Source organism: Ptychodera flava, chromosome 14, assembly GCF_041260155.1.
Source record: "Ptychodera flava strain L36383 chromosome 14, AS_Pfla_20210202, whole genome shotgun sequence".
In the NCBI taxonomy this organism is placed as follows: Eukaryota; Metazoa; Hemichordata; class Enteropneusta; family Ptychoderidae; genus Ptychodera; species Ptychodera flava.
The window spans coordinates 18,001,573-18,027,621 of NC_091941.1; the positions used below are offsets into that span (position 1 = coordinate 18,001,573).

General features: G+C 35.3%; 1 protein-coding gene across 1 annotated transcript in view; it reads left to right on the top strand.

The window, feature by feature from the left end:
- The window catches only part of LOC139149605 (vam6/Vps39-like protein), a 50,593-nt gene that overhangs the window by 8,439 nt on the left and 16,105 nt on the right, over positions 1 to 26,049 (top strand). Inside the window, exons 4-15 of the mRNA XM_070721437.1 lie at positions 1,008 to 1,102; positions 1,781 to 1,876; positions 5,621 to 5,713; positions 7,102 to 7,279; positions 11,637 to 11,763; positions 12,193 to 12,310; positions 16,806 to 16,935; positions 17,531 to 17,811; positions 18,614 to 18,755; positions 19,361 to 19,521; positions 20,146 to 20,368; positions 24,742 to 24,870. Coding sequence (XP_070577538.1) covers positions 1,008 to 1,102; positions 1,781 to 1,876; positions 5,621 to 5,713; positions 7,102 to 7,279; positions 11,637 to 11,763; positions 12,193 to 12,310; positions 16,806 to 16,935; positions 17,531 to 17,811; positions 18,614 to 18,755; positions 19,361 to 19,521; positions 20,146 to 20,368; positions 24,742 to 24,870 — 1,773 coding nt within the window. The remainder of the gene's footprint in view (positions 1 to 1,007; positions 1,103 to 1,780; positions 1,877 to 5,620; positions 5,714 to 7,101; positions 7,280 to 11,636; positions 11,764 to 12,192; positions 12,311 to 16,805; positions 16,936 to 17,530; positions 17,812 to 18,613; positions 18,756 to 19,360; positions 19,522 to 20,145; positions 20,369 to 24,741; positions 24,871 to 26,049) is intronic.

Consider the following 26,049-nt stretch of genomic DNA (forward strand, 5'->3'; position numbering starts at 1 on the left):
TGAAGGTAGGCACCTATTGACACTTAGGCCTGTGACATCAGATCTTTTATAACTCCTGTTGTCCTTAAGATATGAGTGTGTCACGGACGCTACAAGAAATTTCCGACCACAACGATCTCCATTTTCATTTATTCACAAAACAATACAATATGCAATTTTATTTAAATTTTGGTGTATAAAATGCTTGCTATGGATGTTGAGGTTGGAATTAAATTCAATATTACAATATTTTATCCATTTTTCTACATATAAACTAAAGGTATATGTACTTATGGTCATCAAACACAAAAACATAACGATGTTACAGTTTTGGTAAAAATACCACAGTTTCTGTTCCGATGCACATAATCACATGAAATAACTTGTGAAAGAAAGTTAGGTGTTCTGCAATACATATGTGAGCAAAAAATTCCACAATTTTAACACTGTGTTCCAAAAAACATTTTGAAATTAAGTACATTTTGAAGTGAAACAGCATAACGCTACTTTTTACAGTTTTTAAAGGCATTTTTGTGGATGTACAACCAAACCTGCACACTATATGCCATATTTCTTTATGTGACCAGTTAGTTACAACTATTACTATTTATTAGAAACAAATAAGCAATATGATATCAGTCTGAATAGCAGATATATGTCCATAACAAATGAAAATCATCTAGCGCACCCTGATTGTGACTGACCCCTTAGGAAATGAGCTGTAGGAAATGCTTACTGCATCAGAGTTCTACAAAATGTTGCCTGTTTCTGAAGAAAAGTGAAAAATTATTGCAACAAACTACCCTACTAATAGTTTTATTAAAACTCACCAAACACATACTTAGTTATGTTCATGTTTGTTTTCTTTTCCTCTCATCAAGTGAGAGTGTTCATTTGTCTCATAGACAAGGAACCGCTTAATCCATACACATTTTCAGTGAACAAAAATCTCAATAAGTATTATCTTTGATGAGTAAGTAATGATAGATTTGACTGACATTTCTCCTTATTTTCATTTTGATTTCCAGACAACGTGATCAGCGTTCACGACTTGACCGGCTATTCCATGATAACCACCCTGACAAAGACCCGAGGAGCAACCCTGTTTGCTATAGATCTACAGGTTGGTAATCTATGTGTGTCAGCTTTTCATGGGGTTTGAAGTTAAAATTTATGAACTCGTCCCTTGCATTGAAATCAGAAATCCTCTGAATAAGATATTAAGAGGGATTTTCAGGATGTTTTCCCTAATATCTCATCAGTGCATGCAAGAACACGTAGATTGAATAGAGAAAAAACATGTGACGCATGTAGTGAGCTGATTATCAACTCTGAAAAGTCTGTTCTGATATCTCAGATTATCCGTCACTTGTCTGGTACCCGTCTCAATTTTCTCAGTTGGTAGCCAATATCTGTGTTTAGTTTAGTCATGTCAAGGTTTAGTTTTGTCTTTCTGTGAATCAAATGTTTATAAATGTTTAGCCCATATCGTGTCAGGCATCTCACTTCTCCAACTTCCTAGTCAGTAAAAAGAAGTATTCGCCAAAAACCTACATATATTTTCACCTACTAGGCATGATATTTTACAGCATAGACCCAGAAAGGTTCTGTGGTTATACTATGTTTAGCCCGTGAAAATTGTGTGTACGCAATCGACGTTTTCAAAAGCCTTCAAATATAGATCAAATGTTCAAGCCTTTGTTAAAATGCAATGTAAATACGTCATGTACGTTATGTCATTCGTCACTTGCTTCCAGCGTCCCAAGCAGGAAATATTGAAATAAAATTCTTCATTTTTCAGAAACAGAGATCATTATACACTTTGAGGATGTGCGTTGCTGTGAAAAGGAAACTACAATTATTTTATTGGCAGAATAGAGATTTCCATGAAACACAGGTAAGCAAACGCTGCACCATTCAGTGTCGTTAGTTTTCCTTTTGTAATTGTATCACTCTGTCTCAGCCAGACTTTGATACATATTCTGTTTTCAACATGGCAAGTTGACATATATACCAGATAAATGGGGGAAGGGGAGCTGGCTGGTGGAAGGGTTCATAATATTCATATTGAGTAAAAATATACTTTAATCCTATAGACTGGGTTAGCAGCTGTTAGAGTATTTAAAAAAATTCCAAAAATCGAAGTTATTTATGGAAATAATAGAAATAGAATTATTTCACAGTACATAGTTTGTAATGTTATGAGGAGGAGTATACTTGAATCCTAGACACAGGGTTAGAAGGTTTGGAATATCAAATACAGTATTAACAAATATCAAAAATTCACAATTATTTAAGGAAACAACAGAAGCAGAATTATTTCACAGTATATATGGTGGGGAGGGGGGTGGGGTGGGGGTGCTTGGCCGGTGAAAGGGTATATATCATTATCAAAGCAGCCATGATACCTAAAAGACTATACCTACAGAATAGACACTGGGTTAGAAGCTATGGAGTGATAAAAAATCAAAAATCACAAACATTTAAGGAAACGACAGAAATGGAATTATTTCATAGTACACAGAGATATATCAGTTTTCAGCAGCTTGTGTTTATCTGCTTCACCAGATGTTGCATGGTTGCGATATTGCTTGCACCATCGTAACAGTTATGAGTTAATGTGTAATTTTGCATGCAATCAGGCACACGGATGATATGGTTCGCTCTTTGCTGTCTGGCTACATCAAAATAATTGGCTGCATCTCTCACTATCATTTTGAATATATTTCAGACCATGGCGGTCCTTTTTTTAAAAATGAAAAATAGGTGCTCTTGTGGAGTGAATTTCTTTCTTATTTCCCTGATGTTGTGAAACCTCACAAACTATGACTTTCAGAAGCTTATTGCACTACCCCTTTTGTGATAATCATCAGTGTACCGATTTGGAATGAAAGAAAGTCACAAAATGTTTCTGATAATGGGGTTACACTTACTGTACAACGATTCTTTCCCATTAAAATTTTCTTTTAACATCATGTTTCTATGCTTACGTTTAATACTTTAAAAAATTGTAGCTCTTCCTACATGTTTAAATCACAAAACCAATAAAACAGCTGTGACTGTAAAAGTCTTCCATATGATGTGTGTGTGTGTGAGTGTGTTAGTGTGTGAGTGTGTTAAAGTGTGTTTGAGTGTGTGCGTGCGTGCGTGCGTGCGTGTGTGCATGCGTGCGTGCATGCGTGTGTGTGTGTGTGTGTGTGTGTATGAGATAAATAACTAAAGCAATTAAGGAGTGTTTGGGTTGAAATTCTGGCAGATCGTCTATGTAGCCGACACGAACACAAACTGTCTGATACCAGCTATATGAAAAATAGTCCAGAATGAGCTACAAAATCACTATCAGTTTTAAGTTGCAGGTAGAATAAGTCTGTGCCTTTGTATAAAGTACTATAAAAATAGTAGAAAGTGAGCAACCAGCTGAAAGTTAGTCGAGGAGACCTTAAAATTGTACACTATGCATATCATTAGCATTTCATTGTCGGCTGCATGGACTGTGTGCCAAAATTCTTATGGTCTGTACACTACAACATTTTATACCAGTGTGATCTATGTAATGCAGAGAATGCACAGGCAAAGGCAAGTACAGCATTCATCCACATTGTGATATTTTTTGGGACAGTAGCATATTGAAAATGGGTCAAAATGGCATTACCCGACCATGTTGTATGATGCACTTACTCATTAATCATCATATTTGAATTTCAAAAGGTGTATTTCAAATATCAGCAATGTTTGGTAATTTGTCGTTCTAATATCAAAATTTTTCACAGTGAGCCCTGATACTTATTCTTGATTATAATTATGAGAGAGATTGGTTGAAAGATTCTTGGAGGAAAGCTTGACCAAAAGTTTACCACTCACAGATTTGTGGTGCAGATAATTTACCAAATTTTGAAGGTGTTATGCAATTTGTTTAAAATGACAAGATTTGTATCACTGCTAAGTATGGGCCTGTCATTCAACACTAACTAGTAGTACAGAGCTGTCTCTTCTCACAGTGGAACCAGCACCATCATATATCTCCATCACTAGATCCATCTGTTACATTCATTTTGAGTGTGAAAGATTTACAGGGTTTCTATGCCAATATTTCATACTTCCCCAATACTCAATATGTGACGGAGTTATTCCTCTATTGTCTCCGTGCCATTTTTCCATATATGAGGTCACTCAGGTCAGAGGTCATCACATCTGCAGATTAGACTTAGGACTGAACTCGTTGTCAGCGCATTCTCAATTTTTCATCAAAAATGGAATATTGTCCAGATTTAAATCTGATGCTTTTGTATGCATGGGAACAGGAGTTGTCCTTCTTTGGAGATCATGACAGGAAATAGTGTTTGCATGTCAGTCTGTGTTAGGTAGGTAGGTCAAGGCAGGCATACAGGCAGGCAGGAAGGAAGGACCGAAATAAATCACCAGTGCCAGCCCAGTGTACCTTTTGCCGAAGAGCTCCACAGCATGATTTAATACTGCTGTGAAGAAAAATGGTTTCTCTAAGTCCATGACATACAATATTTAGATATATTTGTATTCAGTGCACAGTGCGCCAAAGCTGTAGTGTAGCAGTTACATATCTCACTACCTCCCTGAAAAAAAACAACAGTCTCCCAAGAGTTTCTACTATAAGTATGTAACATTTTTTGCACGTGTTGCACAAGTTGTAGGTTTCTAACCACTGTTTCAAAGGTGAAAGAGCCATTTACCGTATTATAATAGGGCATAGTGAAATAATATGTCATCAGTGTTCACTTAGAGGATAATTTTATGATATTTGCTATGAGTCATAATTGTGGATTAACATCATGAAACCAGGGCCGATCCATGATCTCCACAGCAGTTTATTTTTTAATATGTTTGAATGGAAGCTTCTTCATTTTTGTACAACTTTAGAGCTATTAAAATGTGTTGAACAGATATGGATCATACATTAAAGAAAAAACAATGGTGAACAAGTGAAAACAAAGCTTTTTGTGCATTTATTGAGTGATTCACCCTTCTGAATGTGATTCAGATGTTGGACAGACTTGTAACAGATTCTTCAAGACATGCGTGGAAATCAATAAATTTATATCACCAGTACCAGGGTCATCAGAAAGAACAATCAATATGCAATGGTGAAAACTATAAAACTTCAATCCCCGGTGCAAATAATTTGTGCAATAAATTTTTTATTGACCTCTTAAAGTCTGGTAATCTTCAGTTACAAAGGTTCTGTAAGGCAGTGTTAATGCCTGTTGACAGTCTTAAAACGCAGTGACAGGGATGCTATCCATCATTAAATGAAGTAGTTTTCCTGAAATGGTGTAAATAGTAAACAGCGCCCTCACAGTTTTCCTGTGTAAATTGATTCACTGTGTTGTTAAATACAATTCATGATATTGCACCTGCTCAGAGCAGCTTTGTTTATTTTACTTTTCAGTTCTTTGACATAAGTTGAATTTGTCAAACATGAAGTATTTATCTATTTCAGTCTGGCCTCTGATCCCTGTGGTAGAAATGTTTTTCTGATTTCTGGCAGGTAGTTGGAGGTACTTCTCTGTTTGAATTGCATAAATCATTTTCTTATGATTCAATAGTTCAAATGAAATTCTTAGATTCATTTAACTGTACATAATTAATAATAATAATTGAATTTCAGGCTGACCTAGGTGTTCCTGATGTACCCAAAGCCATGTCATGGTGTGGTGATTCACTCTGTGTTGGATTCAAGAGAGATTATTTCTTGATCAAAGTAAGTAGACCAATGATGACAATTTCTAAGAAGGTAGTGGTTGTCTTTTATAGTTCTAAGCATCCTTTTATTTTCAGTTTGAAGGTTGCGACAAGTGTTGTTCACAGTATGTGCATATAAAATGTATTTAAGTATACAGTTTACAGTGAAGAATCCAAAACCATTTCTTGCCATAAGTACCCAATAAAGCATAAATCTGGGGTGATATCTTCGGTTCCAGTAATGTTATTTAGGCTTATGTACATTACTCCGTGACAATAACAAAGTTGGATAATGAGCTTTCCAAAATCTAATGACCATCAACATCTGTTGCTGAAAGTGTCGACGTTAATTTGATTTTGGCATTGAAATCGGTGTGCAAGCAAGAAGAACGGTCACGTAGTGTTAGTGAATATGTTAGAAAAATGATAAGAAAGTTCAAGCGTCTGTGAATGCCTGGTGACTGCTCTCTCATATGCAGTTTCTGGCAAATAAAAAATTGAAAACGTTTATCAAGCACACAGAAAACTGCATGTGCATTTGGTTTGGTATGTAGGAGAGGTGTTGAATTACACACTACACAATGTACACATAGTGTGATGAAAAGATTACAGATGGATTTTGTAAGATATTTGTTCAATTTTTACATATACTCTTGTTTTAAATGAAATATTACATTTTAGAAAATAGTATCAAGTTTCCGACTTAAATTAATTGTTGTCATTAATACCAAATTTGAGGTTTTTACCCAAAATATACACCCCTTCATCGTTTGAGTAAATTATTGCTACCATAGTAAACTTAAAGGTATACAGTCACCTGTAATCTAAATATGTCCATATATGGTCAAAGGGGCGTTCCTTGGTATTCAAAATACCGTGTGAGGGCGCTGTTTTTAAAAAGAGGCCACCCGCTTAAAATCTGTGATTGGTTAGAATTTCTTTTTCCATGGTAACTGTGGCGATATTGGAACAGGTGACAGTATACCTTTAAGATTCTCTGCTTTTTGAAAATACATAGTATGAGGGGGTTCCCTTGTCATCTTAGATGAGAAATATTCCTTTGAAAAAACTGTTGGCAACATGCAGCTCCATCTTAAAGGAAAGGCTTTTCTAATGATGTAATTATTTACTACGAAAGAAGCATTTAGAAAATAATTTTTGTGAAAAGTAAAATTTTACAGTTACCTCCATTTTAATCAATCGGATTTAAAGAGTAATCAGAATTTAAAGTTGCTGTTGAAAAATATTCATTCTTACGGTATATAGTTTTCAACAGAATATAAATATAAATAATGTTTGAGAATATTCTGTCATAGCGGAAGAGTGAGTAATGCAACAACACTACTTTGTTATTTCATTTGCTGTCTTTTCTGCGTCTGTAATATTCAATTTGCTCTTCATGAACAGTTGACTGGTACCTTGAAAGAACTGTTTCCGACAGGGAAGCAACTGGAACCCACGGTGACACGCCTTGGAGAGGAGAGGCTAGCACTAGGCAGGGATGAAATGAGTATATTCATCGACTCAGAGGGCCAGCCTACACAGAAATATGCACTGACGTGGAACGACATACCAATCGTCATCGGTGAGTGTTCGGTACTTTTCTATTTCTTGTGTGAGTGTGTGTGCGAGAATGAGTGAATTTGATAGAGGGATCCCCCTGAATGAGAAGGCTTTAGGGCGTACACACCGAGGGCAGGATGTACATGTGATGCAGACTCAACATTTACAAAATACAACTGTGTCTAACTGAGTGATGTAAAGTATAAACTGAACGGTTCTGTAAAAAGTCAAATTTTCACCTTGACATTAAAAATCACATACCTGGAATCATGTCATTGTAACATGTATTCAGAGAATTTGTTTTTGTTTTTTATATATATATATATATATATATTATATATATATATATCAGGGCTCGAAATAATACCTGTCTGCCTGTCCCGGACAAGTGAAATTTGGCCTGGGACACGTAGTTTTTGAAAAGTACTTGTCCAATGGACAGGTAGGTCTTTCCAGCCTGCAACCAGTATTTCAACCTACTGACTACAGCAAATATTCATAAGTTTAAATTTATATACCAGCGTTTCCGTTACAATTTCAAAACTTGTGTACGATTTTACGCAACTTGGTTTTTATTTGCGTAAAATGTATCAACAACGCGTACGGTGTCGGTGGGAATCGGTATCTGAAGTGAGTTGGGCAGTCTTTTCTGTCGAACTTGGGGGTTTCCTTTAATGCGCATGCTCTATTAACAAAAAACAATAACGTGGGGGGCTTCAAGGTATAGTAGCTGAACGCTTGCAATGCCATGATGCATGTCTCGTATATGATCGTTGAGCAGCCTAATGACTTCATGTTCAAAGAAAATACTTTCTGACAATGAAATTAGTGTTTTCAAAGGGCCAACAAAAAGCAGATACTGATCAAAGTCCAGCGGGACCTCTCAAGATGCAACCCTACAGAGTGTAAATCGTCACCCGTAAACACTTTCCAAATAACATGCGACCTAATGACCATGATTAACTGTATTGTGTTACCAACAACGTAGACTCGATGGATTCTCAAATTTTTTGCATCTGTAGTGTCATTGTCTGTACAGAACTGATTGACATGATGCTTTGTGATGATGAAATACAATGTTTCATAAAGAGTTGCGGTCCACTAAAGTCTAAAATGTTGCAATATCATGATAAATGTCACTTGCAAGCAGGTGCATATGTTCTATTTTTGTCTTGCATTGAACCACGTTGAGGCAATGCAGTGCGAGCCAAGTACGTCCGTGTCAAGGGGCGGCATTTCTCAATGCCTATTAGTTTACGCAATCATGATTTTTTTTGCGTATTTCAGACTATTTTGCGCAAATTACGCAGGATTTTGTGTGAACAGAAACACTGTTACAGTATATACCTTTTACAATTTTGAAAATCATTATTTGGATATTTACCTGTCAGAAAAAGTAAAGAAAATTCGATAATATCTAATCTCTGTTTACAGGAGGCAGCCATATTAATTTATCTAAGGTCACGTCTCAAATCTCTTAGATTGGGAGATTCTCAGAGCTATCTCGACACCGCTGTTATGCCAGTTTGCATATGATACAGGCATGAGTTTGTTGAATTGAATTGAAACTAGTATAGTTTCTTAGAATAAATTATGCCATTTTGGACAGGTACTTTTCTCACTGGGACAGGTACTTTTGATTTTGACTTGTCCAGTGGACAGGTGGTTGAAAAAAAGTATTTCGAGCCCTGTATATATATATATATATATATATATATATATATATATATATATATATATATATATATATATATATATATATATATATATATATATATATATATATATATATATATTATATATATATATATATAGATATATGAAAAGCGATTTGCTTGTCAATGCAAGCAAAGTATAGTGCTCAATGCATTTCTGCAGGGCAGTCTCCTGATGATTGCTTAGCGCATGAAACAGCCTGTAGAGTGACAAGTTCCTAGATTCTCTGTGTATATATATAATATATATATATATATATATATATATATATATATATATATATATATATATATATATATATATATATATATATATATATATATATATATATATATATATATATATATATATATATATATATATTCATTCTCATGAAAGGGAATCAATCTAATATTCAAACCTGTAATAAAGACGTATTTATATAATTGAACAATTCAGTATAGCACACTGTTTAATGACAAAAGAGATGAATTTTCAAAAGTCATCCAGCCATGTACAGGGTATAATGATAACACCATGATGGCTCAGATGTTGATATTTCAGATCTCCATGGTATAGCCCTTTTGATACTCAGGTCCTGCAATGATACAGAACTCCTCTACAAACCTCATACCAAGGCCATAAAAAAGATTATTAGCAGCGCTATCAATCAAAATCCTGCATGCGAGACAGCCTGTGCCATTAGAATGTGCATACGGTCGAGTTCTATTCATAGAATCATCTGCAATGTTGAAAGCATTAAAAGCCCTCGAAATTTAAGATGATGTATCCCAAATTAAATTGCAATCTATAAAAAACGTGCTTTCAATCTTTGAAATGTTTTTCCTTCCCGCTGTCCATTTAGGCCAATGTGCATGAGCAATTGTTAGCCACATCTCATGGTGTACCATGCTTTGTCTAGTATGAGACTAGAAGTCTAATTTATTGTGTTTAATCACATGAATAATATTAGGTATTTTTATTCAGTAGCTTCTTGCACCTATAAATTATTTAGCTGAATTTGTTAACTCCATGTGACAGCTGATTTCTCATTTTTGTTCAGTTCATTGAAGGCGGACTTTCTGTTCCATCTTTTTAAATTTTTCCTTTTTCCTGTAATTTTGTTGATAATTTGAACGAGATGCAAGTACTCCATCAGTGACTGTAACATTTGTCTAGGGTTGTTTCTGATACAACTCGCTTCCTGCAAAATGCAGGTATAATTATGAAAGCCTGTATGTCAGCTTTATTGAAAGTTTTCATAAACTACTTATGAATGTCCTGGCTGTATTCATTTGCTGCATTCTGAAAATGTTAATTCTGTATTAGGTGGAGAGTTGATGAACAATTCCTACTCATCATGTTGTCATTATGTTTTGCCAGTGTTTTGAAGGTAGTCTGAGCCTTAAAATGGCCGCAATCTCTTTGTTAACTCTATGGAAAAAAACAAAATTTTTGATTTTCAAAAAACTAAGACATCTGAAATTTTTCGTACGCCAAGAGCTTTAAAATAAGTCCCCACAAGTGGTAGATCAGAAAAGCATTGTAAAAATTTGAGAGGCCGAATATCTGTCCAGGAAGCACATGAAGCACATTCTACCTTAAGGTTGCCTTCTCAAGAATTTGAAAATCTTGACAGGTTTTCTTTTCTTTCATGCAGACTCATATTGCTGTCAGAGACATTCTTATCAGCACCACAATCATTTCTTTCATCAAAGTGTAACCGGTAGAAATTTGTTGAAAAAATCTATAACATTTCAATATTGCTATATTACAAGTCACAATGAGCAGAGTTTTTGCCTTTTACCGTACATCATATGCTGCTTGGAAACTCAACCAGAAAGTAGCTGAATGGGAAATAAGCCATTGCGACTTCTTCAGTGTTTCCGGTTGTTTCAGGAAATGAAATATTTCACCCCTTACCATTCAGTTTGATTTATCGTGAAAACTCTTATATCTTTCCAATAATAGAAATCACAAATCATGGGGAAAAATATGCAGAAATGGAGGATTTTTGAAGAAATTAATGGAGATAATTAGAATAAGTCAAAATGGTTAAAGTAATGCAAAAAATATACAAACCAAAATTTGCATGAACTCTATTTACAACTTCCTGTTCAAATAGATATAGTTTGAACATGTTTTATCTAGATGTAGAAAGTACAGATCATTGACAAAATTAGCTGCCAATGAAGAAAGAAGAAAATATAAAAACGTGAAAAAATGGTAAATGATAAATTAATGCCAAAAAATGGAAACAATTAGCGACAAATAAATAAAAAAATGTGAAAAGAAAAAGAGAAATGGTTGAACAATATCAGTAGATTATCGTAACAAATAATCATTGATAAATGTGTATTGTGTTCCTGTGAATAATTCTGTTTTATTATGAAGGTTTCCAGCATGGCTGTCTAATGAATTTTTACATGCCTGAGACACTATCACGACAAAGTCTACATGATGAGCTTCTTTATTTATACATTCAGAATGTGACATCTCAGTGGGGAAATCATGCAAACCATGAATTATTGACTGTAATTCTGTGCCTGAATATAATAATGTGTTTCCTGTGTTGCATCATAATGAATGTCAAGTAAGTCAAATTATGTTGATGAGATTGTATTATAAATGATATATAAATATTATACTCATTATTCTGATGATTTGACTTTTTCCCCTTGTAGAGTACGATGCCCCGTACATGATAGCAGTACTGCCTAAATATGTTGAAATACGTACCATTGAGCCCAGACTGCTGGTGCAGAGTATCGACCTGCAGAGGCCAAGGTTCATCACAAGGGAAGGTCAGAGGTCATTTCTTTCTAATAAAAAGATCACCATCGTGTGTGAATATTGATAAATGTGTCTCCGATCCTACATTCCCTGAAGCAGTTGTTTCTGTCTTACAGAGCTGTCAAATCAATAAATTTTCAGAAGTGCATGTTGTCAAACTGAATTTCAAATTTAATTGTGTCAACTGGATCTTGAGGGAAAAATCGTGTTTTTTTATTTGAAATGTGTGGTATGCATAATTTTATGTGGGTCACTCATTTTAGAAATAAATGGCATCAACTTGCAATAATTAACTTGTAATTAGGTTTGAATAAATTTGTTATTTCAGTGATTGATATATTAGAATCTTGCAAATATTTTAAAAGCTCATTTTGAGTCCATACTGGAAGCTTTTATCTATGAAATGTGTCAAGGTGTGATTTTTAAATTTTTGTGTTTTGATTTCAGTGGCCATGTGTATATTGCATCCAATCATTTTGTATGGAGACTTGTTCCCGTACCGATTGATGTACAGATCAGCGGTCTGCTTCAAGATAAACAGTTTGAATTGGCCTTGCATCTGGCAGTGAGTATAGAACACACTTGTTTTCTGTGTATCTCTTGCAATGTCAGTGTCATAGCATTCATCAAGTTACTCTACGAGTCACATGCAAAGCTTTCCAAAATAGAAGCCACAGTACCATTGGCGGTGCTCTTTTTCAATATCATAATGGGGGAACATCTGAATATCAACAGGCCTATCATCCCTAATGTTGTTAATCAGTGCTTTTCCGAGGGTACCTTTCATGATTTATAATACAAACATGCCCCCCTAGGATAGTGTTGCATTGTGCTGTAGTGTGGCATGGCCTTGTGTTCTCCAGTCTTGCCCAGGATTGATCATAAAAGACAAAAATAGTTGATTTATCATTATGTATCACATTGTGTCATTTGATCTTGAGACATTCCTGTATGTCAACTGTTCCTTGTTGATTTCCGTGACTTCAACTCAAGGAATCATTAGACAACACATGGAACAGATTGATCCCATAAGTCATGGTTTAAGAATAGTTGCTTTGTCATTGCATAAAAAGGTTTATGGACAGTTTCATGCAGTTTTGTGGTCGAAACCTTTTCACACAACTGTGGTAGGCCACAACTGTTATTTTTGTGTTTGCCCAGTGGGAGGTATTGTATCAAACTGGGATTTATTGCAAAACACGGTATTGATTTGTTATCAGTTCTTCAGGGCATCCTTTTGGTTTCTGTCAGCCGGCAAAAATTTAGGCCCCACAAATGGAAAGTCGATTATAAATCATTTATTGCGCAATGCATTTCCGATAAATAAAAATTACGGGCATGTCAGATAAATAATTGAAGTAAGTTTGTCAGGTGTGATATGAATACCTACCAGTAGTTATTTGATTGCATTCAGTAATTAATATCCATTTAATATGGAAAAGTTTAGCCATTGTCCATATCTCCCATGATGTGTGGATAATGCTATGCAATTTGATGTATCAGCAAAAAATGTTTGAGTATTAAAAACCGAATAAGTGAGAAGATACGATGCAACAAGAACTTATGTTGGAAAATTTGACCTTTCAAAAGCAGAGAAGCTGACTGGTCACATGACATGGGCCTTTATACATTTTAAAAGCTGAGATTTCAGGAAATGTTGGGAATTTTGATTCAAACAGTATTGGACAAATGGGTCTGACTCACTGATTGCTTTAAATTACATGTATATGAAATGAATCTATTTGTTAGATATGTGGCAAAGCCTGCCCTCACAGGTCGGTCAAAGAGATGACCCCGAAACCATAGTCAATTTGCATACTTAATGAGCTGTGCTGTCTTCTATAGAAACGTGACAAAATGACTAGCCGACAATAAATAAATATGCAGAACCTCCGCTTTAATAGATAACTAATCAATTCGAAACAAAAGTTCAAGATGAGTCAAATCCTTACAGCAATATCGAATTATAATCTTACTATGTAATATTTCAAGAAATATGCGAAACCTTTACTGATGCACTTTATTGGAACATCATCTGGTGTTTGAAAGCAAGGTTTTTGCTATTTTAACAGTTCAAGTACATATTTGTGAAATGCATGATTATTCAGAGCTCTCTGTTATACATTTGCATATTTTGATATGGACATGATCTGTCAAGCCCAGCAACAGAGTATGAAATTGGCAACAGCGTATAGCCATGTAACTGTTGGTTAATTGATATTCACTATATGTGTACATATCTTCTGCCCATCCATTCTGTGCAAGCTGGTTACATTACAACATATGCACTCCGTATAGATGCTATGTATATATAGGTCCAGTATCCACAAACATATCCAGTTTCAGAAATGAACCATCCTATACAAAAGCTTAATCATGCCCTGGCAAAATGTTGGTCTATGAGCACAATAAACCCAGGTTGCTCTGAAAAAGAAAAAAAATTCTAATTTGGATTCTCGCGAAGGTGTCTTTGCAAAATACTGGTAGAAGGTCACGCACTGTCCATTTGAGATGACAGATGAGGCAAATGTTGAATGCCTGACTCTCAAGTGTCCATGAATCCAAGGCTGAAACACCTGTAACACGGCATAGAAATAGGAGATCAGTGTAAATGCACCATGTCTCACTGCAGCCCGTCTGGCATAGTTAATCAAGGCTCACCGTCACTAGGATCATTAGAAGGTCATTTTACAGTGTCATTATATTCAGACACAAATCAACTGGAAAATATTCTAAATTTGTACACCAATACATGTTTATTGAAAAAGTAAAATAATGTACATTTGGCGGTCAGTTGCAAGGTCCATTTTTCATTTCAAATGACATGCCCTGGAGATATTTTTTAATTGTGCCAAAACTAAAGGCTGGATGATGGAAACAGCAAGATGCCCACCATGATTTGATTTTGCTGTTGCAGTTGTAAAATTTGAAATAAAAAAATTGTGAAAATTGTCACAAAACATTGAAATGTTTTTAAATTAACAGATTTGCATCGATTGTCTATTTAACGTTTTTTTTTGTTTCAATATGCATGTAGATTCAGTTAATTTGTAGCTATATTATGGCTGAATAAATACCTCAAGACACTATGTAAATTATTTTCTCAGCTTCAATGACTGTATTAATTTAGCAAACCCTACATTTTCAATGAAAAGTGACTATTGAATGATGCATGTTGAAGAGATGCGTGCAAAAGAATTCATCTCATTATAAAGTAGGTAGTTACTAATTAGGGTATAGGCTCCTTATCAGTTGAAAGGAAATGAAAACCAACTCATCTGTGACACTGTTTGATGCTGATGATAGACTGCCATGGAACTGACACAAAATCAAAAGAGATATTGGCAATATTGCGACATGTACACTCATAAATAGTCCAGCTTTTGCAGTCTAACATTCTCCAATCATTGAATGTGCAATAAAAAAGAGACATTAACCTATATGACCTATTCACCCCCATTTTACTGCATGTGGGTGCAACCCATCCATTGAAGACAAGGGGGTTGTACCAATGCCTGTTCACGAATAGGTTAATGTACTAGGAATGTCTCCCTGTTTAGGTAAATTATCCAAGGTGTTACGGTTTTTAATGGCTATTCGCCCAATTGATATCGCATGAGTCATTGTATGTGTGAAGTCATTGATATTTTTTGCATGAGATGACGAGATACAAACATTGGTCAGTTTAGGCTTACCCCTGGGAATATTACACTGATACTCCAACAGCAGTCAGCAGTGTAGAGATATGAGGGTACCTAACATGAATAATTAGAGTAGTTGTTGGTGTTAAAAATAATAAAGCCCTGTATTCCAGTGTATGAGTGTCTGGCTGTGGCGCTAGATTTTTTTGAAATGAATTAAAATTTAAAATTGATGTGGAATTCTTTGTCTCCATTTCGTCTGCCAGCACACACAGAATGGACCAGGAAAATATTCACTGTAAATGTCTGTTACTTCATTTAGATGCATTTACTGCATTGTTGTATTTTGTCATTTTGAATAGATTCAGTAAACTGTTTATCATTTTGTCTGAGTCTGTGATATTGTAATAATGTGCAGGGTTTGCAAAAGTTAAACATTTGCCTCTTTTCACGTTGGTCGGATAAAGTCTTCCAAAGCTGCTGCAAAAGGAGATTGAGCAGAATTTTTTTTCATGTCTTTTTAACACAATTTGAATATTGTATAGAATGTATTAAATACTTAAAACTGCTTTTTAAAAGCATTATTTTCATTCATAGATGTACTCTGGGTGACCTTTAAGTCATATGGAATTACCATTGTAACGTAATAACTTACATCATAGTGAAACTTGTTTTGTATTTTGGAGTTAAACTATATTCAGTGGAACATTTTTCCTCATTTGTATTTTTTTCAACAGAGCACTAATCCCACACCATATGATGATCAAATGAATCGCCTGCATCTATTCTCGTTGAACAGTTCATACTGTTCCATAAAATACATAGTGCATTCATGCCACGTTGGTCATATTTTTTCCCCTCACCACAGTTCACCGGGTAATGTGAATGTCAGCCCCATCAGACTGATTTAAAAAACCTGCATTGAAAGAAAGATAGACAGAAAATGTCATGTTATTATGACTAGATGAAGTACCATAGCTTCACTGCGTTACATGCATACTAATCTTCATCTTCCTTTTATTTGTAACTTCCAGTCTTGCTTGTCATTTCTGAAGCTGTGAACAACCAACACACAACATATATACAGCAATCATACTAAACTTCCATAGAATTGTTTTTTACTTATTCTTATTATTGAATATTTAATCATCTTTGGCCAATGATTGGCATGAGTAGATTTCATATAAAATCAGAAGCAGTCATGTGAAATAAAATATTTCTATCCCCTTTCAATTTTTTTAATTCAAAGTAAATGTCTGACAAGTTGACAACTTTATCTCACTGAAAGCCCAAGGGAGTACTCATCCCACTGGTTTTCACGTTCTGTCTGCTTCTGTACAGATCTCTTTTGAATAAATATAAAGATAGAAGTATGGATTCTTATCTGATCCCACTGTGTCTTTCATGTTTGATTTGAAGGACATGACAGATGAAGCGGAAGCCGACAAACAAACCAAAATCCAACAAATTCAAAATTTACATGCCTTTGATCTGTTCTCACAACATCGCTTTGAAGAGTCCATGCAGATATTTGCCAAATTAGGAACAGGTGAGGAAAATCCGATAATGTCTTGGAAAATATGATTTTATTTGATTCTAACAAAGGTGCATGTTGGGTAATCAGGCCGGCTATGTCCATGTTAATAATGCAGGCATATTACCCGCATCATACTTAATTTATGCAGTCCAATTCTACCTCATCACATGTACAGCATATATCTCTGCCACCTTCCCAATTTGATTAAATTCTTGTTAGAAAGATATCTTCAAGGTTTGTAGGAAACTAAGAATGAAAGTTGTAATGTGATCTGAAACACTAGACCCAGTACCTTTTCTCTCAAGAAATGTACACTGTAGAAATTTACCAATCTCTGTGTCTAATGAGCTGTAAAAATAATTTTGTTCAGCGTCTCCATTCCCTTCTCATAATTCACCCATTAATTTGGTTTTTAGACCTACCCTGACAAGGCAGGCTTAACCTTGATAATTTCACAAAAAATATTGAAGTATTGTTGTGTCTCCAGCAATGAAAAAAATCATCAGTTGTCTGATCAGACCACATAACATGTTAAGATACACAATATTCAATACTCAACTATAGACTGGATTGTCTAACTGTTAATTGACTTCTCCCTAATATCCAGATCCAGCTCAAGTCATCGGCCTGTTTCCAGACCTACTGCCTCAGGAATTCCGCAACCAGCTGGAGTACCCGCAGCAGCCCCCCGCGCTCTCCGGTGCCGAGCTGGAGAAGGGTCTGCTAGCGCTCATAGAATACCTGACACAGAAACGCAACGACGTGGTCAAGCACATGAGCCAAGAACTTGGCAATCCAACGGCCATTGTAGAGGGCAGTGCAACCATCAAATCCAAGAAGCAACTCAGTCAGATCATTGATACCACTTTACTTAAATGCTATTTACAGGTCAGTATTTACATATCAAATTTCTGAGTAACCATGAAATTTTTTTTTTTGAAGTGTTTATCGTTTTTTCTGCATATTTCTATTTCAATCCATGTGTATACACTTTCATCAAACAGTGTCAATTTCAGTGTCTGCGATACACAGCAGTCAGCTGGTGTCAAATTCCCACGTTATCATTTTTTATTTACGTTGACCTCCACATAGTTGTCAGTGTCCATTTCATCATTGCATTCATAGTTGAAAATTTTAATCCTTTAAAATGATGTGGAGATCAAAGCCATGTTTAACATAGACCATGTACAGTGATCAAACATTACATGGATTTACAATTCTCAGTGCTGTATTAAATTATGTGACATCATTTCTATGCACACAACACTGCAAGTTGCTTGAATATGTAAATTATAGTGTTTATCAATTACATCAGTGTATCTAATTAGCATATTTTGATTGACTGGTTAATGATGATGAGGTAGCTCCATACTTAAACTGAAACACAGGAAAAGTGGCAGACATGAAATTGAGGACTTATGAATCTAAAATAATGTTTGTAAAATGCAAAGCTTTCCTCGCATCGTATTTTGTCATCTGTACAATGCAGACATGAATGTATAATTGAAAATTAGATTTTATTGTTTTGATGGAATTCCTTAAAATGGAGAAGTTAGTCTTATGTTGCTTGATCCATCTTGTGTCTGCCGGATGTGGGAAGTAGAGCGTGTTGGAAAACTGTGTAATGAAATGTGCACTTTCACTTTCCAACTGAGGCAACAGATATTTTGTTTTTTCTCATTGCAATCAGACGAATGATGCATTGGTCGCTCCGTTGCTGAGATTAAAAGACAACAACTGCCACATTGAAGAGAGCGAAAGAATCTTGAAGAAACACCAGAAATACAGCGAGCTGATCATTCTCTATCAGAAGAAAAATCTTCACAGGAAAGGTACAAGACCAATCTGAGAGACTTTTTTCAGGCTTCATTTGATTGAATGCTGGATCTGATTTCAACTTTCAATTGTACATCCATTGAATCCTTTAACGCTGTCAGTTTCTTTACTTCTCTGTCATAGAATCTATGTACAAGCATGTATCATACTTTTATGGAATAATTCTGTTTGTTGCATTCAGAAGAGACAGAAGCATTTTGAACTTGATATATGAAGGCAATAGCATTGTTTATTAAAGGTTCTTTCATAATTCTAATATGGCCAGGTCTATAGAAAGTATTCTTCATTCCAGCACTAATAATTTATCCAGCTCCATGACCTCAGGTACTTCCAATAATGTGTTAAAATTTGTCATGTAATTACCTCTTCCAATCCAATATTTTATGAAAATACATAAAATACAGTAATTTGTTCTGGAGATCAGATGACAAATTTTTTTCTAAGTTAAAATGTAAATGTTGTGAATCATTAACACGCCTCATGTTGCTTTCATAGAAGTTTTGGCATGTTTAACATGTGGCTTTTAAATAATGTATTCAGCAATCCTTCCCCCACTGTTGTATATGTAAACAGTCTTTGATTCATTTGGTTGCTATCACAGCACTGGACCTGTTGCTACGGCAATCACAGAAACCCAACAGTCCACTGAAAGGCCATGACAGAACTGTGCAATATTTACAACATTTGGGCAAAGATCATTTTGACCTCATATCCGACTTTGCATTGTGGGTACTCAAGGCATACCCTGAGGATGGGCTCAAGGTAAGACGGCAATTGACATGTAATGAGCCATGCAGTGTCAGGTGATTATCAAGTGGTTACAACAGCATATCTGAATAACTGGAATGCTGCCAGTGGTTATATGTGAAAGGGCTTTGTTTAGGTTTCAAAATATTTCTGCAATTATTAATTTAATTTTTTTCTTTTCAAAAGGCAGTCTTCAAGGTTTTTTTTTCAGTGAAATTCAAAATGTGGAAAACCCCAGTCAATGGGAACACAACATCATTGATTAAAAAATACTTCATGAGCGTTAAACCATAAAGACTGAAATCAAGATTTGCCTTGATTTACTAGAAATACTAAGATGGTTTTATCACCTATGGATAATAACTCTCATTTGATTGACAGTTGTGTGAAAATATATTGTCACAAAATTACCATCAGAAGTATTAGTGTTGGATGGATTTCTAGGAATTGCAAAGATGGACTGATTTCATGGCTAGAAATTGATTTGCTTGTCAGCCCGTCATTTGCTGCGATGTTGTTCAGTGCATTGACCAGGAATGGAGGCAGTAATAGAATTGATACTGTTCAAGATGTCGAGAATAAAATACTCAGAGATGTTGTAATGCCAAACTAACTCTGCAACATCCCTTTGCCTGATAGATATTTACAGAGGACACCCCAGAGGTGGAAAGTCTGCCCAGAGACAAAGTACTAGCTTATCTAGAACAGAACTCCTGCACCAAGGACCTAGCCATACCGTATCTGGAACACATCATTCTCAGCTGCTCCGACGAAACGCCGGAGTTTCACAACAAGCTTATACACATGTACAGAGAGAAAGTCCAGTCCATGATGACTGACTATATTCAGTCTCTGCCGGAAGGTGAGAATTCCTCATTATAAAGTGATCTATTCAACGTCACTCCGGAATGGCAATTCAGGAAGCTGAGAAGAAATTAAAATTTAATGACTAGATTCCTTTGAATCACCCACTCATCGTGTATTCTAATCAAACACAGAATGGAAAATCAAATGTAGTAAACATGTACATTTGACAATATTAGATCGTCCTAAGTTTGAAAAATAGAATATTTTTTGCAAGATGCTATGATAGAAATGTTGACAAAATCTACATCAACATGAAAATTGAAATTTAATTGAATAATTAATCAGAAATTTCAATTTACATGTAAGTCTTCGGTGATGTCAATGCAACTATGATTTTTAAAATCAGAATTCAGTGTAAAATTATTACATTTTCAGTCAGCAAGTTCATTTGCCAATGTCCGTCCCCCTTCCATTTACTTGAAATGCACCTGTTGCATACCCTGGACCATGCATTGAATAAAAATTTGTGTGTTTTGAATCACGTTGAAACAAAAACGATTCTTCCGGTGTTTATCACCCATATGGAAAGCATTTGACCATATCACTGAAATTACTTTTCTTCAGCACATACAGCAAATAGTTGCTGTACAATATTATCATCAGCCTGATAGAGGCACTCTCTCCAGCGACTATTATGCAATGCCATTAGGATGTTTGGTAACAAGTTGGCATGCAGACTGAGATAGGGAAAATGACCTTTTCGGAGAAATATTTGCAATATTCTTGCCTTAAATTTCACAAAGACTACCTAGTACCTATTTTGGCATTGCCCGTCTTGATCAAATAAATATTTACATCAGTCTTATATCCGCCGGCTCTGAGGGAATCAACAGACCGAAGACTGTACATTAAACCGTTCAAGGTGAAATGATAGAAAGCTATGAATTGTCAGGAGAAATGAAAGCGGTGCAGGGCAGAGTTATGTTGAGTAGGAAAGACTGCTGATGTGTAATATCAATTACTAGGTATGACCTGATTATTTCATAGCAGTGGCCCCATCACGTAGACAGGTGTCTTTAGTTTCTTGTATGATTTATCACCCTTGGATTCGATCTGCTCAGCCATCTTGAATGTGTCCCAAGGTTTGCAGACAGGGAAAGTGATGTCTTTGCCTTTGCTGTGTGGAACACACAGACATGGTGTCTCTCTCGCAATTGGACATTCAAAACGCATTCATTGCAGAGTGGCCCCAAATTAGTGAAACATCTCCAGCCACTTGATGCCGTATTGATTTTAATTTAACTTCTATGTTTCCATGGCAATTGAGGATGTGCATTGCCACGGCAACTCCATCTTCAATCCATGAATCTGTGGGAACCATGAATATATACAATAACCATTTTACCATTATTAATTAATTGGGACATCAAATAGTATTTCCTGCCCTGCCCTAGTTTTTTTTATTCCCAGCAGAGAATTTTCCATTGTGACTTGTGTGTCATTTGTGGATAAATATTTAAGAGAAGAAAGTATGCCTCAACTAGCCTTAGCACTGTCCTTGAACTGAGTGTTTGTGTTTCTGAAATTTATTTTTTATGAGACACTTGCACATGCAGGAATATCCGATGCAACAAGGAGTGGTGATTCTACTAAAATGTAGTACACAGAAAACAAAAGACGTAACCACTATCTATTGTATCAATCAAAGAAATGTCTGTATGGTATATCATGGACCCTAAAAAGAACAATTATATGCAGCACTGTATTGAAGAAATCTGTCATCAAAAGGGTGGATGTTGTCCGTGTATCATTGTCTGGAATCGAAACATGATTTGACTGTCGTGGGATGCAAATATTTATTTATACAGTGACAGATTTAGATTACATGAACACAAATGCAAACACAGTAATATACCAGTAATATAATGATATATATTTTGGGTCATGTCATACACTTTTACATTAATAAATGTGTCTGGAATATTTTCTATTTCTGTGATGTTTTCTGTAATTATTGCGTCAATGATATTCAGTGTTAGTGATAACAGCAGATCGGATTTGATTTATTACTGTCTAGTATTGCAGACGTTTATTTACTTTGTCATGGTGGTTGTAAGTGACGGAATCAATATAGCTTGCCATCGTTGTGGTTGAATAATATATTCAGAGACTGTTGTTAGTCAGACCTTTTATGTGTGGTCTCCCAGATGTAAATCCATAAATCAACCAATCATGTTGGGTCTAGAAGGCGTCTGGAGTGTGATATACATGTTAGATAATACAGTTCAGAGAAATACCATTCTATAATTTTAAAGGGGCAGGTCATTTATCAGCTTAAGGTAAAGGGCGCCGAATTCGGGCGCGCCACACGCTTTAGAACGTTTCTGCGCAGATTTAACTCCAGCCTGCCGCAAACGGGTTATTTTGTAGCGCATGTATTTAACATCACCTGTCATTGTTGAAATTGCGCTTTTACCTAATTTTTTGACCCAGTGTCTTAGAAATACATGTGACCTATAACCTCGTCATATTTTGACCCCCTAGGAAGCTGGTTTTTATTCAATATGAGCGAAAAATTAACATTTCTCTCCCATTTATATGGCGCAAATTACCCATTCACCTGGAGATATTGTAAAAAGTAGCGTGGTGACACCCTTTTATTAAAAGTGTAAACTAAATGGTATTATGTCAGGAGTTTATTCGCCAAGTTTGGTCAAAATGACACCATTCAAAGCGACAGGAAGAAAGTTCAAAAATTATGTAGTGATATAATTTCGATATCGTCATTTTGTAATCGATACTTATGTTAAAATTTCTTCACAAACATCATGAAAACTATACATTCGATAGATATTGATCTTAAGTCTTTGTATTTATTAAAACTAACTCATTTGCTAAGCGTTTTATAATTGCTTCTTTAGTTTAAGTGAATTATATCATTTTTATTTATTTCTAACGACGCCATTTTAACGTCCGTTTCCATGGAAACAAGCGTGGTGACCCCCATTTTTTATTTCATTTTTACACTTGCACAACTTCCAAAAATATTTGTGCAAAGTTTCAAGAAATTGACACCACAACTTAATTTTGACGTAATTCGTAGTACTTCACCTTAATCTAAAAGCAAATTGAACAGTTTGATAAAAATTACAATGGAAAACAAAGGGCTAAAACCATGTAAGTACTCAATGTCGACAAGACCTTATCTGAAAACCAAGGATTGAGAACTGCCCCTTTAAAAAATTTTCCTGAATCTGAGGAAAATAATTAAAGAGGACATTTATTTGATGCGATTCAGTACTTTGAACTATACATTTCCTGATGGGAAGAGGTGTGGTTAGTATTCTGTAATATTGTTAATGTAATGTTAGACAGGTAGCACTTATAATGAAAGGAAGTTTTGTTTTCATACCAACAGCTTCCTAATGTTTATGATCAGAGAAATTAATTTTTAAGATCTTTTAGGTCCCCCTTTGCACCTTTGTGGATAGATATTTAGGCTTTCAAATTTTTACCATCCTTTACTGATCTATCACTTGTGTAGGTTCTTTTTGAAGCTCTTTCAGTAGGTAAAGTTTTCATTGTCTTCTTTGTGCAAAAATCAAAATTATAATTTTTTCCCTCATAGAATCAAAACAAGGATGGCGGCCATTTTGAATTTCAAATATCAGTAGATTTAATATAATTTGTTTCCATGGTACTAAGATTTGAATGGTGACCCCTGTTGTTTATTCTTGATTTTAAAAGAGTATGGTTTTAAGTTTCTTGGAGGAAAGTTTAAGCAAAGTTTAAGTCCTTCATTTTTGAAACGTGTACTTCTTAATTGAATCTCTCAGGAAATTCACATTTTTTTCATGAGAAGAGAAAAAATATTATTATGAAGTTGGATAATTTTATATAGTTTCAGAGTTGAAAACAACAGAGACCATTCTTTGAGTCAGTGTAACATTCAATTTATAGCGACCCTACTTTAAAAGTTTCCAGATTCTCCCAGAGAGAGCAGTTTGACAGTTTGTAAACACCAAGTGTACATGCTATAGGTACTACCGTAGAGAGTCAAATAAACAAACCACTGTTTAAGGAGCAGTGGTGACCTTTACAAACCTGAGGTCACATGCTCTTTACTTGCTTTGTAAACAAATCAGGGATAACTTCCTCTCCAGAACGCTATCTCTAATCTTCAACAGCAATGAAAACAAGTTTTTGATTTGCCGAGTATGCAATGCTGCTCACAGTGAAAAAAATATTGTCAAAAAGGGGAGGAAGACAGCAATCAGAGGAGGGATTATGTTGTCAACTTGCCGTATACAAGGACTTAGCCTGCTTAACTACACAAACTTTCTTCTTAGTATGTGTGATATTCTCTGGGGAGAATTAAGAGCCGGTAAAAGTAGTGCATTGACAGATGTTCTTACTTTCCACATACAGGTCAAGATCCAGCTAAGACAGGCAAGGAACCAGGAGAACTTGGAGAACTTCGGAGTAAACTTCTGTACTTTCTTGAAATTTCTCAGCATTATGTTCCTGAGAGGTTGCTTACTTACTTTCCATTTGATGGTGAGTAGAACTTCTCTGGCTTTTTGCAGTGTTGTAAGAGCTGCTATTGTGACATGTAACAGACTTGTTATACAGATGTCTTGTTGTCATTCTTAGTTTCCAGCAACTGTCAAAACTTGCTGTACAAATTGTAGCAGAATGATTCGAAAAATGAAATCTTTGCAGTTGATTATGAAAATATTTTGTGGAAAATAATCAACCAGAAAAGTTAATCATTTAGAAATAAATCCTGGTGTATATAGTCTTGCTGGCCGAACATGTGAAGAAGACACATTGTTTATCATTTAACTGAAGAAATTTAACACCTCCAATCATTTTGAAGGCAAGGAATTTTGCACATCATAAATTGATATTGCCTGAGCCAAACACAAGTACCTTGAAGACGAGGTATTTGTTCTTGATGTTCACAGTATGGATGTCATATTTGTGTAATCTTAGATGAAGGGGAACATTTTTAGGATGTCTCTAACATAGTGAAATAAAACACTGATTATTGTATGATGTCACATATGCAAAAATGCTTCATAATGCCTTTAATGTGCAATTCATTGCTTTTGGTGAACAGAGCCTAGTTCCCGTGCCACAGAATTGAATCTGAAATAACTTTCCAAACATTGATAAACAATGAAACATAATCAGCCTGTGACATTTTTAATTAAGTTAGGGTAGCAATGATTACAAATTTAAATCTAATCTGGTTTTATAAATAGAAATGAACTCCCAAGTCTGGAGATCACATGGGGTATGTCATGTTTCGGAGCTTCATGTGATTATTAGCTGAAAAATGTAATTGACCATGAAACGATGACTGCATTGGTTTTACAAGTGGATTGAGTTTCCACTGTTGAATTCACATCATTGAAACCAAGTAGGGTGTGTGCACAGGCATTGGGTTTTACTGTGTTAATAGTAACATCATAGCAAGGCAGGCAGATTGTATAAATAGAGCCCCTGCACTGTTTGAGTATATCTGCAGTGTGTAACACAATAACTCTTGAGGGATGAGTTGAATTGAAGGTGTATTTTTGGAAGATTCATAGACATAATAAAAATTCTAAAATCAGCGATACTCTTTTTTGAATTGAAGTTTTCCAATGACCCAGCACTAATTTGATGGTATCTATTAAAAAATAAATAATGGTTAAATGTACAGGAGTCCATTGCTGTTCCATAGTGCAT